The sequence below is a fragment of the Oryctolagus cuniculus genome, chromosome 10 (assembly GCF_051225735.1).
Source record: "Oryctolagus cuniculus isolate XC-2025 breed Fujian yellow rabbit chromosome 10, ASM5122573v1, whole genome shotgun sequence".
Lineage (NCBI taxonomy): Eukaryota > Metazoa > Chordata > Mammalia > Lagomorpha > Leporidae > Oryctolagus > Oryctolagus cuniculus.
The window spans coordinates 99,448,992-99,461,393 of NC_142876.1; the positions used below are offsets into that span (position 1 = coordinate 99,448,992).

A 12,402-nucleotide genomic window follows, 5' to 3' on the forward strand; every position below is an offset into this window, starting at 1 on the left:
TGGTGTTAAAATAATTAAGGTTTTTTCTTATTTATTTAAGAGGCAGAATTACAAACAGAGAGGGAGAGTCAGAGAGAGAGGTGTTCCCATCTGCTGGTCCACTCCCCAAAGGGCCGCAATGGCTGGAGCTAGGCCCGTCCGAAGCCAGGAGCCAGAAGCTGCTTCCGGGTCTCCCATGCAGGTGCAGGGGCCCAAGCACTTGGGCCATCTTCCACTGCGGCCATTAGCAGAGAGCTGGATTGGAAGAGGGCCTGCTGGGACACGAACCAGCTCCATGTGGGATGCTAGTATCACAGGTGGAAGCTTAGCATACTGTGCCAAAGTACCAGCCCAAAGGGTTTTTTCTTTAAAATGTGTTTATTTTCTTAAATGGCAGTTGAGGGGGGAAGGTTATCTTCAGTCTGTTGGTTCACTCCTAGATGGCTGCAATGGCTGGGACTGGGCAAAGCTGAAGCTAGCTGAACTCTGTCTAGGTCTCACAGAGGTGGCAGGAGTCTAAGCACTTGGGCCATCCACTGCTGCCTTCCATGCACATTAACAGGGAAGTCAGTTGGAAGTGGAGCAGCTGGTGGGGATTTGAACCAGTGCTCTGATGTGGAATGCTGGTGTCACAGGCAGTGGCAACATAACCTGCTGACCACAACTCCAGCCTATGGATTTTTCTTATTCAAATAATGTTATAGAAATTTTAGGAAATCTGTACAAGCCATAATAAAAAAACATTAAATAGCTATTTTAATGAATGAGTATTTACTATTTGTGTACTATGTATTTTTTAAAAATTTTAAAATCATATAATTTTTGCGTTTTCTTTTTAATTAAATGCTTAAATGTTTTGTTTTCTTTGAAAGGCAGAAAGAGACAGAGAGCTCTTCTCATCCTCTGGTTTGCTCTTTACCTGCCTGCAACAGCTGAGACTAGCCCAGGCCAAAGGCAGAAGTTTGGAACTGAATCCAGGTCTTCGCATAGGTGGCAGGGACTCAGATACTTGAGCCATCACTGGGTGCCTCCCAGGGTGTGTATTAGCAGGAAGCTGGAATTGGAAGCAGAGCTGAAACTTGATCCCAGGCACTGTGATATGGGATGCTAGTGTCCTGTGGGGCAGCTCAACCACTGTGCCAAACACCTGCCCCATGATTAGATGTTTCAGAGTGGGTTTATGATCTCATTCAAACACTTAGCCTTGATGATGAGTGATTTTTTTTTTCTGGTGATCAACTTTTGTTTAAAGTTTTATTTTATTGGGCTAGTGCTATGGCGCAACGGGTTAATTCCCTCGTCTTCAGTGCTGGCATCCCATATGGGCCCCGGTTTGTGTCCCGGCTGCTCCACTTCCAATCCAGCTCTCAGCTATGGCCTGGGAAAGGAGTAGAAGATGGCCCAAGTCCATGGGCCCCTGCACCTGCGTGGGAGACCAGGAGGAGACTCCTGGCTCCTGGCTTCTGGCTTCGGATCAGCTTAGTTCTGGCCATTGTGGCCTTTTAGGGAGTGAATCAGTGGTTGGAAGACCTCTATTTCTATGGCTTCACCTCTCTCCGTAACTCTATCTTTCAAATTAAAAAAAAAAAAAAAAAAAAAAAAAAAACTTAAAAGATTTATTTTATTTGAAGACACAAAGTTAGAGAGACGAAGAGACAGACATCTTCCATCTGCTGATTCTTCTCCCCAGAAGACTGGGGCTGGGCCAGGCTGAGGCTAGGAGCCAAGAGCTTCATCTGGGTCTTCCATTTGGGTGTAGGGGCCCAAGCACGTGGGTCATCTTTTGTTGCTTTCCCAGGCACATTAGTAGGGAGCTAGATTGGAAGTGGAGCAGCTGGGACTTGAACCAGTGCTCACATGTTTTGTGCTAGGTTCTAGGAATATTTTGTTAGCAAGATGGGAGCTTACATTCATGTATGTGTTTGGGGGTAGCAGTATACTGATATTTCAATTAAAAATAATTTTCTTGAAGACAAGAAAATGGAGAGGGGGCTATGTATGTATCCTTCAAATGTCAAAACTTAGTTGCTCTTTTTTTTTTTTTTTAAGATTTATTTATTTATTTGAAAGAGCTACACAGAGAAGGAGAGGCAGAGAGAGATAGAGAAGTCTTCCATCCAATGGTTCACTCCCCAACTGGCTGCAGTGGCCAGAGCTGCGCCGATCTGAAGCCAGGAGCCAGGAGCTTCTTCTGGGTCTCCCACGTGGGTGCAGGGACCCAAGGATCGGAAGAACAGCCGGCTCTTGAACTGGCACCCATATGGGATACCGGCACTTCAGGCCAGGGCATTAACCCACTGCACCACAGTGCTGGCCCCCAGTTGCTCTAATTTTAGAAGAAACAAACGTTTTATTTCTTAGCTTTGAATATGTTATGGCACATAGCTTGTTTTAATTGTGAGGATATTAAAAAACTTAATCTTCTGTTATTAATCTGGAGGGCTTATTAGAGTTAAATGTATGAACCAAATGGAAGATCTGGATATAGTCTTCATTTAACTTTTTTTTTTTTTTTTTTAAAGATTTATTTATTTGAAAGAGTTACACACAGAGAGAGAAAGAGAGGCAGAGAGAGAAAGGTCTTGCATTTGCTGGTTCACTCCCTAGTTGTTTGCAACAGCTGGTGCTGCGCCAGTCCGAAGCCAGAAGCTTGGGGCTTCCTCCCGGTCTTCCCATGCAGGTATAGGGGCCCAAGGACTTGGACCATCTTTTGCTTCTTTCCCAGGCTATAGCTGAGAGCTGGATCAGAAGTGGAGCATCTGAGACTCGAGCCGGTGCCCATATGGGATGCTGGCGCTGCAGGCTGCGGCTCTACCCACTACGCCAGAACACCGGCCCCATAATAATGTTTTCTGCAAGAATAGCTTTCTTGTTTCTTAATTAATGGTTGAATTAATAATTTCTCTTAGGAGCCAGCTCCTAAATAAAATTGCCTTGAATCCAGTGTACTAGAGAACAGGTTACAAACCTCTTTGACGTTTTATGTTACCATTGGATTATATGATCTTTATCCTTCTGAAATCTCTTATGCAAATGTTTTTATGTTTGAGTCAGTATTTCTATTAAAAATATTTAGCTTTTAATGAATGAGTCAGATACCATTTTTTTCTAGAGAGATTGGCTGCTGATATTTCAACCATCTCTCTCTATTTATTAAGATTTTATTTATTTGAAAGGCAGAGTTGGAGCGAGAGTGAGAGGGAGAGAGGGGGAGGGAGAGTGTGTGAATCCGCTGGTGCTCTCCAAATGGCTGCATTGGCCACTGCTGGGCTGATCCGAAGCCAAGGACTTGGGCCATCTGCTCTTGCTTTCCAAGGCGCATTAGCAGGAAATTGGATTCAAAGTGAAGCAGCTGGGACTCAAACCAGTGCCTGTATAGGATGCTGGCACTGTAGGCAGTGGCTTTATCTACTATGCACAGCGCCAGCCCCAAACATCTCATAGTTTAGAGAGATGTTTCTCTAGTTTTGTGAACCACAGTAGCACATTTTATGTTTTCTTTAAACGTTGTAACCTAGTTCATATATCTATGAAAAAGAAGTTTTTAGAAAGTTTACTTTTACTTGTGCAGTTCATTCTATAATTTTTTAAAAAGATTATTTATTTATTTGAAAGAGTTACACAGAGAGAGGGAGAGGCAGAGAGATAGGTCTTCCGTCATCCACTGGTTCACTCTCCAGTTGGCTGCAATGGTCAGAGCTGCGCCGATCCAAAGCCAGGAGCTTCTTCCGGGTCTCTCACGCAGGTGCAGGGGCCCAAGGACTATGGGCCATCTTCTACTGCTTTCCCAGGCCATAGCAGAGAGCTGGGTCAGAAGTGGAGCGGCTGGGACTTAAACCGGTGCCTATATGGGATGTTGGCACTGTAGGCGGCGGCTTTACCTGCCACACCCCAGCACTGGCCCCACATTTTATAATTTTAAAATTTGCCTCTTTTTTTTTATTTTAGAAGTACTTAGCAGTTTACTAATTTACAATTTAGTCACTTTTTAAAAATTGCTTTTTTTTTTTTTTTAAAGATTTATTTATCTTACTTGAAAGAGTTGTAGAGAGGGAGAGGCAGAGGCAGAGATAGAGAGATCTTCGCTCTGCTGATTCACTCCCCAAATGGTTGTGACTGCTGGAGCTGGGCGGATCCAAAGTAGGAACCAGGAGCTTCTTCTGGGTCTCCCATGTGGGTGCAGGGGCCCCAAGGGCTGGGACTATCCTCTGCTGCTTTCCCAGGCACGTTAGCAGGGAGCTGGATTGGAAGAGGAGCATCCTGGATTCAAACTGGTGCCCATGTGGGCTGTTGGGGCTGCAGGTGCCTTAACCACTTCGCCCCAGTGCAGGGCCCAAGCACTTGGGCCATCCTCCACTGCCTTCCCGAGCCATAGCAGAGAGCTGGACTGGAAGAGGGGCAACCGGGAAAGAATCTGGTGCCCCGACCGGGACTAGAACCTGGGGTACCGGCGCTACAGGCAGAGGAGTAGCCAAGTGAGCCGCAGTGCCAGCCAAAGCTTTTTTTTTTTTTTTTTAAAGATTTATTTAATTATTTGAAAGGCAAAGTTAGAGAGCAAGAGAAATATAGAGATCCATCCATTGGTCTTCAATCTGTTGGTTCACTCCCCAAATGACTGCGACGACCAGAGCTGGGACGATCTCAAGCCAGGAGTTAGGAACTTCTTCCAGGTCTCCCATGAGGGTGCAGGGGCCCAAGCACTTGGGCTGTCCTCCAGTGCTATTCCAGGCACATCGGTAGGGAGCTGGATCAGAAGAGGAGCAGCCGGGACTCAAACTGGTGCCCGTATGGGATGTCAGTGCCACAGGCTGGGACTCTACTCGCTGTGCCACAGCACCGGCTCCAAAATTGCTTTTCCTTTTAGAAATAGTTAAATAAGCTTTACATTTTATTTTTATTTAAAATTGGCTGTGTAGTTTCTTCATTATCCTAAACATCTCACTTTAATGTCTGTGTAATGGGCTTCTTATGTACACTGATAATCCCGTCAAGTCAGTATGTTTAGAGACTTACTCTTTAAGAGTGTTTCCTTAACATTTTTCTTTTTGAGGTCTTAAATTATTGGGGATGGGAGGATAGAACGAAATCTCAAAGTGTAATTCTCAAGTCAGAATTTCCTTGAATTTATTCTCTGGAGAGTTAAAATCCCCTTAGAATGTCTTTGGTGTCAGTTAAGTTGATGACTGTTTACTGAGTGCCAGCCCTGAACCAAGCGTTTCACTTCTATCATTTCCTTGAATACTCATAGCGTCCCATGTGGTAGGAAGCAGACAGAAAATAAGAAATGGTTTTAGGAAAGAAGGAGACCTAGGTCTGTCAAGATAACTAACCAGAGCAGTTTAAGAATTCTTCTCTTTTGGCCGGCGCCGAGGCTCACTAGGCCAATCCTCTGCCTGCGGTGCTGGCACCCCGGGTTCTAGTCCCGGTTGGGGCGCCGGATTCTGTCCTGGTTGCTCCTCTTCCATTGTAGCTCTCTGCTGTAGCCCAGGAAGGCAGTGGAGAATGGCCTAAGTCCTTGTGTCTTGCACCCGCATGGGAGACCAGGAGGAAGCACCTGGCTCCTGGCTTCAGATCAGCGCAGCATGCCTGCCATAGCGGCCATTTGGGGGATGAACGAACAGCAAAGGAAGACCTTTCTCTCTGTATCTCTCACTGTCTAACTCTGCCTGTCACCAAAAAAAAAAAAAAAATAAATAAAATAAAACCTTGTACAAACATAAATTCTTGGATAACTATAATATTAAACTCTTAGAAAAGTAAGTCCCTAGGTGCTAAAAATGAAAAACTGTAAAATCTAAATAGTAACATTGAATATAGGAAAAAAAACAACAAAAAAAACTTTGAGGAGTTGGAACTGAAATCCTGACTCCTCAAAAAACTGGGACATCCATGGTGTGATTGGTTTGTGTGTTACTTAAGTCCTCCAGTTGTCCTATCCTTTATTGAAAGTAGGGGAGTGTACAGAGTTTCTGTAGGCGATAATGAAGAAGTTCTGAAAAATAGATACTGTAATGGTTATATAACACTGTGAAGGTATTTAATCTCACTGAATTTTTTTTTTTTTTTTTACTTAAAAATAGTTTAAAAATTATTGGAGGCCGGCGCTGCGCCTCAATAGGCTAATCCTCCACCTAGCGGCGCCAGCACACCAGGTTCTAGTCCTGGTCGGGACGCCGGATTCTGTCCCAGTTGCCCCTCTTCCAGCCCAGCTCTCTGCTATGGCCCGGGAGTGCAGTGGAGGATGGCCCAAGTCCTTGGGCCCTGCACCCCATGGGAGACCAGGAGAAGCATCTGGCTCCTGGCTTCGGATGGGCGCGGTGTGCTGGCTGCAGCGTGGCGGCCACTGGAGGGTGAACCAACGGCAAAGGAAGACCTTTCTCTCTGTCTCCTGTCTCTCTCTCTTTCACTGTCCACTCTGCCTGTAAAAAACAAACAAACAAAAAAACAAAACAAAATACTATTGGATATAAAATAAGGAGTCAGATCCAAGACACTCTGAAAAGAAAAATAGCCATTTGGGAAATGAACCAGGGAACTGCTAGATATGAAAATTACAGTTACTGAATTAAAAAAAATGTTTACAATAATATTTAGACACAGCTGAAGATATAATGGACTGGAGGATCTGATGGGATAATCAATAATGGTTTTCTAGAAATAAGATTAAAAATAAGAACGAAGTTGAGACATGGGCTAGAATTAGAAATTCATAGTGTTTCTAAAAGTAGTTTCAGGAAGAGAAAATACAAGAGATGAGCAAGGTGATCTTAGAGATAAGGCTAGGATTTTACAAATTAATGAAAGAAATGACCATTCAGAAAGAGGAAGCATGATGAGAAATACCAAAAAAATTCAGAGCAATCAGAGTAAAAAGATTGCTGCAGATAGGGCCGGCGCCGTGGCTCACTTGGCTAATCCTCTGCCTGGGTTGCCGGAATCCCATATGGGCGCCGGATTCTAGTCCCGGTTGCTCCTCTTTCATTCCAGCTCTCTGCTGTGGCCTGGGAGGGCAGTGGAGGATGGCCCAAGTGCTTGGTCCCTGCACCCGCGTGGGAGACTAGGAGGAGGTGCCTGGCTCCTGGCTCCTGGCTCTAGATCGACACAGTTGCCGGCCGTAGTGGCCATTTAGGGGGTGAACCAACGGAAGGAAGACCTTTCTCACTGTCTCTCCCTCTCACTGTCTGTAACTTGTCAAAAAAAAAAAAAAAAAAAAAAAAAAAGGATTGCTGCAGATAATCAAATAGCAGCCTTTACTGTGGTGGTAGAAGTAGAAGCCAGAAGATAGCAGACAGTGTCTTCAGATTATTTTGGTAAATCTAAATACATTGATCAAAAAAATAATTCTGGAGTGCAAAAAGTAGAACAAAAACCATAGATAGATAGGACTAGGTGTTTGGTGCAGCGGTTAAGATACTGCTTGGAACACCTACACTCCTTACTGGCATGCCTGATTGAATTCCCAGCTCCTTTGTTTCCTCTCTAGTTTCCTAGAAATAATGTGCCATCTGGGAGTTTGCAGGTAGTGGCTCAAATACTTTGATCTTTGCCACCCATTGTGGGAGATCTGCATTGAGTTCCAGGCTCATGGCTTGGACCTAGCTCAGCCCTGGCTGTTGCAGGCATTTGTGGAGTGAAGTAGCAGATAGAAGATCTATGTCTGTCTCTCTACTGTTTAAGTAAGTTGAAAATAAATAAAAAATTTATAAATTTAGGTAATATGTAGGTGAAAAAGGATAGTTAACTTTTTAAAATTCCTGAAAAAGGAAACAATAAAAGACACTTGAAATAGGTGGCTAATATATTCCATATCAGTAAATTTTTTACAACAGAGTTTCTCAAAATGTGATCTTTAGAGTTTTAATTTTTTAAAAGTGGGAGCAACTTTATTCATTTTTGTGTTTTCACTTGAAAGAGAGACAGACACAGGTCTTCCATCCCCTGGTTCTCTCTTCAAATGCTTGTAACAGAAGGGCTGGGTCACACTGAAGCCAGGAGCTGAAACTCAATTCAGGTTTCCCCCACGAGTGACTAGAACACAAGTGCTTGAGCCATCGTCTGCCTCCAAGGGTGTGCATTAGGAAGCTGGCTAGGAAGCAGAATAGCTGAGACTTCAGCCAGGCACTGTGAAGGGGGATGCAGGGTCCCAAGTGGTAACTTAACTGCTGTGCCACATGCCTACCCCCCAGACTATTATTTTTTTAAATGGTTGAAATTCCTGATGATATGTAGGAAAATGATTATCAACCTCTGGAGTAACTGAAGATAGAAAAGTAAATATTAAGTATGATTATGTAAAAATAAAGAACTTGTGTTTAATGAAACACACTGGCAAATGCAAGAGTATTTCAGAAAAGCAAAGACCTGAGGGAGCTACAAATACGTGAAAAAATGCCGAACCTCGCTAATGAACAAGGAAGTCAAAATGAAATACTGTTTTTATGCCCATTAGTTTGCCAGAAAGAAAAAGTCTGATAGTGGTCAAGTGTTGGCAAAGATGTAGGAAAAAAAGCTTTTATTCACTTGGTAGGAATTTGAATTGTTGTGATGACTTTGGAAAGTTTATAAAGTTGAACGTGTGCATACCTTGTGAGTTAAGCAGTTCTTATGTGTCAATGCTAGGGACTTGGCATGCATAAGAATAGTTTCTGATATTGTTGGTCAAGCCAACAAAAAGCAGCAGCAAATTGTGGAGGTAATTAGCATCTGGAGGTATACTTTCTGGGGTCATATCCTAGCTCTGCCACTTAATAAGCTTGATGACTTTAGTTACTTAACCTCACTGTGACTAGTTTTCCTCATCTACAAAAATACTCAGTGATAAAAAGTTGATAATCATATAGGATTAAGTAAATTAATATCTGCAGCCTTTGTGAGTACTGTTTTAATGTGCTATATGCAGCAATACAGATGAATCCAAGAAACATACTATTGAATAGAATGAGTAAGTTGCAGGAATTGGCATTTGGCGTAATGGTTAAGGTGGTTGTATCCCACATCCCTGAGTTTGATTCTCAGCTGTGGCTCTTGAGTCCAGCTTCCTGCTAATGTTGACCCTGGGGGCAGTGATGATGGTTCAAGTAATTGAGTTCCTGCCACCAACGTGGAAGACCTTTATTGAGTTTCTGGACTCCTGGCTTTAGCCACCCTGGCCTTTGTTGGCATTCACAGTGTCTATCAGTAAGTTGTGGGAGCTCAGTTTCTCTTTGTCTGTTTCTCAAATAAAACAAGTAAAAAGAAACAAGTTGGAGAAAAAATACATATAATGCCACAATTTACACAGTTAAAAGTATATAAAACTTTAAGAATTTAACAAAATTGTTAGAATTTAGTAGTAATTAACTCCTTGGGAGAAGGAAAAAGTGTGGTATAGGGAGAGGCACGTGGGAGGTTTGTATTCCTTAAGCTGGGTGGTCGACATAGTTTATTTTCATTCTCTGTGGACCGTGCATGTTTGTTTTATTGTATTTTATAATAAGAGCTAATGAAAAAGTTTGGGATATATGCAGTTGAATATTTCTTTGATGGAGGACTTCTCAGCATAAGTATGTTACTTATGTATTGTATTGTAAACTTAAAGGATACTTTTAGTTGCTCCCTCATTCATCATGGAACCTTTTGGGAGTTAATGTCTAAAATATTCTGGGGAATAGTTGATTGTTAACTTGCGTTTTATTGACTAACTTGAATTCTGTTGCACAGATGCAGATATTTTATTTAAATAAGTCACGTACTGTTGACTCTTAACGGCATTTTTTACTCTTAGGAACAGCATTAAAATTATTAACATTTTTTTCCCGCAAGATTGAAATTTTTGTTTATGTCTTTAATTATGAAAATGAGCTTTTTCAGAATTGTACTATTAATTTCCTTTACTATAGGAAGGAATTGTTGAGAATCTTTTCAAATGGGCCCGAGAGGCTGATCAGCCATTGAGGACATATTCTACTGGACTGTTAGGAGGTGCTATGGAAAATCAAGACATTGCTGCCAACTACAGGGATGAAAATTCACAATTGGTAAGGACCACCTTAGAACGAATTTTTCTATAATATGAGAGTGTATGCATGAGTTCTTTCTTGCTACTTGAATCTGAAGTTGTAGATTCTGTTTTACTACCTTGTACTCGAATATAACTTATAGCTTCTGTATTTCAAGAATATTTGCTATAAGAGTTTGTTTTACTTCTAAAACATGAAAATAGCTATTTTTTTATCTTTTCAAGAATTTTTTAATTTTTAAGATTTACTTATTTATTTGAAAGGCAGGGGTAAGGGGGAAGAGAGAGAGACAGACAGACAAAGATAGATACCTTTCCACTCCTCAAATGGCTGCAACTGCCAGGTCTGGGCAGAGCTGAAGCCAGGATCCAGGAACTCCATCTGGGTCTCCCACATCGGGGCCAGGGACCTACGTTCTTGTGCCATCTTTGACTGCCTTTCCAGGCACATTAGCAGGAATCTGGATTGTAAGTAGAGCAGCTGGGGCTCAAAATAGGTGCTCCAATATGGGGTGGTTGCATTGCAGGTGGCGGCTTTACCTGTTGCTCCATAATGTTGGCTGAAGGATCATGACATTTTATATAAAATGAAGAATATTATCCTCTTCAGCATTTGTGCTATGAAATTTTTTGATAAACAAGAGCACTTAAAAATTCCTGGAAAGTGGAATTAAAAGACAGTTGGTGTGGAGCCTAGCAGTTAAGAATCCAGCATTCCATATTGGAGTACCTGGGTTTGATGCATTGCTCTGGCTCCTGACTCTAGCTTACTGCTAACATAAACCTTGGGAGACACTGGTAATGGTTCAAGTAATTAAGTTTCTGCCATCCATGTGGGAGAGCTTTATTGAGTTCCTGGCTTCAACCCTGGCCCAGTCCCAGCCATTGTGGACTTTCGGGAAGTGAACCAATGAATGGGAGTGCTCCACTCTTTATCTCTGTCAGATGGACCCCAGAGGCTGATCAGCCACTGAGGACATATTCTTCTGGACTGTTAGGAGGTGCTCTTGAATAAATATTTTCAAAAAGAGAGAACTTTTTCTCATTTAAAAAAAAAAAACTTAGGGCCTGGCGCTGTGGCACAGTGGGTTAAAGCCCCAGTCTGTGGCGCCGGCATCCCATATGGGCTCTGGTTCAAGTCCCGGCTGATACTCTTCTGATCCAGCTCTCTGCTATGACCTGGGAAAGCGTTAGAAGGTGGCCCAAGTCTTGGGCCCCTTCACGTGTGTGGGAGACCTGGAGGAGGCTCCTGGCTCCTGGCTTTTCGGATCAGCTCAGCTCTGGCTGTTGTGATCATTTGGGGAGTGAACCAGTGGAATGGAAGACCTCTCTCTCTGGCTCTACCTCTTTCTATAACTCTGCCTTTCAAATAAGTAAAATCTAAAAACAAAAACCAAACCAAACAAACAAAAAACTTAAACCCATGCATAGTTTTTATATAATAGATGTTTTCCATGAACTTTTTGAAGACTCCATGTATATATGATTTCAAAATATTTTGCAAATAAACTTAGCTCTTTTTAAGGATTTATTTATATATTTGAAAGGCAGAGTTACAAACAGGCAGGGACAGAGAAAGAGGTCTTCCATCTGCTGGTTTACTTCCCAGATGGCTGCAGTGGCCGGAGCTGTGCCGATCCAAAACCAGGAGCCAGGAGCTTCTTCCAGATCTCCCACATGAGTGCAGGGGCCCAAGCACTTGGGCTGTCTTGTACTGCTTTCCCAGGAAGCAAAGAGCTGGATCAGAAGTGGAGCAGCCGGGACTTCAGCCGGTGCTCATATGGGATGTCAGCCACTGCAGGTGGCAGCTCACCCACTACACCATGGCACTGGTCCCTAAACTTACCTTACAAATGTTTGAAATACTCTCACAGCGAAGTTTAATTTTGCAGTGAACAGTTGTTTATATACCAGCTAAATTGATTGTGAGCATTTTACTAAACTTGACTACATAACCATCTGCTTGCCTTTCTGTTCATTTTCCATTCTAATTTTTTTTAAGATTTTTTAAAAAATTTATTTGAAAGAGTTACAGAGAGAGGTAGAGACAGAGAGAGAGGTCTTCATCCGCTGGTTCACTCCCCAGATGGCTGCAACGGCCGGAGCTGCGCTGACCTGAAGTCAGGAGCCAGGAGCCTCCTCTGGGTCTCCCACGCAGGACTTGGGCCATCTTCTACTGCTTTCCCAGGCATAGCAGAGAGCTGGATCAGAAGAGGAACAGCCAGGACTAGAACCGGCGCCCATATGGGATGCCGACGCTTCAGGCCAGGGCTTTAACCTGCTTTGCCACAATGCCAGCCCCTCTAATTTGTTCTTAAACTAGTTCAAAAATTGAAGACATACCTCTCTCTCTCTCTCTCTCTTTTTTTTTTTTTTTTGACAGGCAGAGTGGACAGTGAGAGAGAGTGACAAAGGTCTTCCTTTTG

General features: G+C 42.9%; 1 protein-coding gene across 7 annotated transcripts in view; it reads left to right on the plus strand.

Annotated features, from left to right (window-relative positions):
• The window catches only part of DCAF1 (DDB1 and CUL4 associated factor 1), an 87,551-nt gene that overhangs the window by 30,559 nt on the left and 44,590 nt on the right, over positions 1-12,402 (plus strand). For all 7 annotated transcript variants that reach the window (XM_089306176.1, XM_089306178.1, XM_089306173.1 and 4 more), the window contains one exon: positions 9,858-9,995. In XM_089306176.1, the coding sequence (XP_089162302.1) occupies positions 9,858-9,995 (138 nt within the window). The remainder of the gene's footprint in view (positions 1-9,857; positions 9,996-12,402) is intronic.